The 2,599-nt window shown below is 38.9% G+C and overlaps 1 protein-coding gene across 1 annotated transcript in view; it reads left to right on the forward strand.

The window, feature by feature from the left end:
- Window positions 1-1,723, forward strand: part of LOC105619512 (G protein-coupled receptor kinase 1) — a 23,383-nt gene extending 21,660 nt beyond the window's left edge. The window contains exons 11-15 of the mRNA XM_012201030.1: window positions 218-607; window positions 700-754; window positions 825-973; window positions 1,135-1,227; window positions 1,565-1,723. Coding sequence (XP_012056420.1) covers window positions 218-607; window positions 700-754; window positions 825-973; window positions 1,135-1,227; window positions 1,565-1,723 — 846 coding nt within the window. The remainder of the gene's footprint in view (window positions 1-217; window positions 608-699; window positions 755-824; window positions 974-1,134; window positions 1,228-1,564) is intronic.
- Window positions 1,724-2,599: the final 876 nt, after the last annotated feature.

Genomic DNA, 2,599 nt, shown 5'->3' on the forward strand with positions numbered 1-2,599 from the left:
ATTAATTATTAATAGGAAGATATATATATATATATATATATATAATTTTATATTTAATTTATTTTGATATGTAATTTAGCGTAAAAAAAGTTATATGGCTTTTGATATCGCAATCCAATGTGAATGAAGTAAGCGATCAGAAGATTCAAGACAATTTCCTAGAGGTCTCTCGAGGAATTTACACACATGAAGATTTAATCTAATTTTTTTAATCAAGCAAAACGTCTCCAGCCTTGGAATACCGGAGACATTGTCGCCGGAGATGCAGTCGCTGTTAGAAGGTTTACTACAACGGGAAGTCAGCAAAAGACTCGGCTGCCGTGGTAACGGCGCGAACGAGATAAAGGCGCACCCGTTTTTCAATGGTATCGATTGGCAACAGGTGTATCTGCTAAAGTATACTCCGCCGTTAATACCGCCGCGCGGCGAGGTCAACGCCGCGGATGCCTTCGACATCGGCTCTTTCGATGAGGAAGACACAAAAGGAATCAAGCTGACAGATGCGGATCAAGAACTGTACAAAAACTTTTCTACAGTCATCTCCGAAAGATGGCAGGCTGAAGTGGCCGAGACTGTGTTCGAGACAATCAATAACGAAGCAGACAAGGTAAGAGATAAATATTTTATCTAATTGCCTATAATAACTTCACTGATTATCGAGTCTTTACTAAAGATTTTGCTTTGTCTCGTCCTCCATAGATGGAAAATAAAAAGAAGGCGAAACAAAAACAGCGGTTTGATACAGATGAAAAGGGTAGGTATATCGCATATCACATGGATATTCTAGAATCTAAATGGAATTGAAAATACATTTGTATTTGCAGGTTCGGATTGTATATTACATGGTTATATAAAGAAATTAGGAGGTCCATTCGCAAGTGCATGGCAGACGCGCTACGCAAAACTATATCCAAATCGGTTAGAGTTACATCCAGAATCAGCAACTAAGCCTGAGCTCGTATTTCTTGATCAAGTAAGTACATCATGTACCGGAGAAAAATATTGAAGAGAATAAAAAATCAAATTATGATTTTCAAAATACAATTAGTATTATATCTCATATTTGACATGCAATACAATACATTTTCTCTTCAAAAAAAAAAAGGATAATTATGCGATGTAAAATATCTTTAGGTCGAGGAAGTGGGAGCAGATCTGCAATTGGTAAAAGGGGAACAATGCATCGTAATGCGTACAAAGGATGCAAAGATCGTACTTACAAATGCCGTAAGTGAATCTTTCATTGTCTCTAGATAATACTTTGTGATAAAGTGCAGCAATTAGAACTCAAACAAATGACTTTAACTGCATAATCTAATTATTCAAACAATTTAAAGTAGAAATGTTCGCGTTTCAATTTCGGATAATTCATATAATTCGAATTGCGTTAATATATAAAGACATTAATCAGATCTTAACATAGAACCTCGAAAGATCCGAGAGATTTAAGATTATTCTCAAGTAGAAAGTTTGAACTATCTATTGAATGATCGTCCGAATTATCTGATTCTCAAAAGTTAGAACATTAAATTTCGAACTACCACTAATAATTGATTCATCTTAGGACGAGATAAGCTTGAAAGAATGGGCGCTCTCGTTGAGATCGGCACACAAATGCTCAATGGAGATGCTCGGAAATATGGCGAGAAAAGCAGGCAAGATTTACGGGACTGAACGGGACGCAGTGATCCCAGCAACGCAGCGGTCGACAAACGGCAACTAGCCCCTTGTCGTCATGTGCGACGTTGCACCATCATACTCCAGTCCCACTGCCCCGCAGCAGCGACAGCAGCAACAACTTTTTTTATACTAACCGATGGGGAAAGCAGCGATGAATAGAAAAAAAAGGATTTAAGGAGAGAGCGAGGAACGGAATGGCAATATAGGTAGTGCCACTTCCTTCTGGAAGCTCGCTCTAAATTTTAACGTTACAACGTTAAAAAAAAGCGGCTAAATCCCTCTTTTCGGCACACCTCGATCAAACGGAACGTCCCAAAGAAAATTTCGTTATATGGCGGATAGCGCTGCGCTGTGTATTATAGATACTTTAGCCAAGTAGTGTCGTATCGTGCGTACGTTCTCCCAGGGCCATGAGGATAATGCGCGCGCGCCCATACATACACACAATACATTTACACAAACGTACACTTATACATAAAATAATACGTACACATACGCAAGTAATTGCGGTTCCTTCTGGTCACGGACGCGGGCGTGTAGGCATCTCGTTATATTTGTACATTAGTTATATGTGCAATATGTGACGTAGCGACAAGCGACCGACCGAGCGACGAACAAAAATTGACAGATAACACACGGGAATACATGAAACACATCCGGTATTATTATGATCTAGTACTCTCTACACAATCCCGTATTCTTATTATTTTCTACGCGTTTCGTCATATCGCTCGTTTACTTAATTTATTTACTAATGTAGAGAGAGAGAGAGAGAGAGAGAGAGAGAGAGAGAGAGAGAGAGAGAGAGAGAGAGAGAGAGAGAGAGAGAGAGTAGAGTAGAGTAGAGTAGTAGTAGTAGTAGTAGTAGTAGTACGTAAGTAGTAGTAGTAGTAGTAGTAGTAGTAGTAGTAGTACGTAG

This window comes from Atta cephalotes (genome assembly GCF_000143395.1).
Source record: "Atta cephalotes unplaced genomic scaffold scaffold00022, whole genome shotgun sequence".
Taxonomy (NCBI): Eukaryota; Metazoa; Arthropoda; class Insecta; order Hymenoptera; family Formicidae; genus Atta; species Atta cephalotes.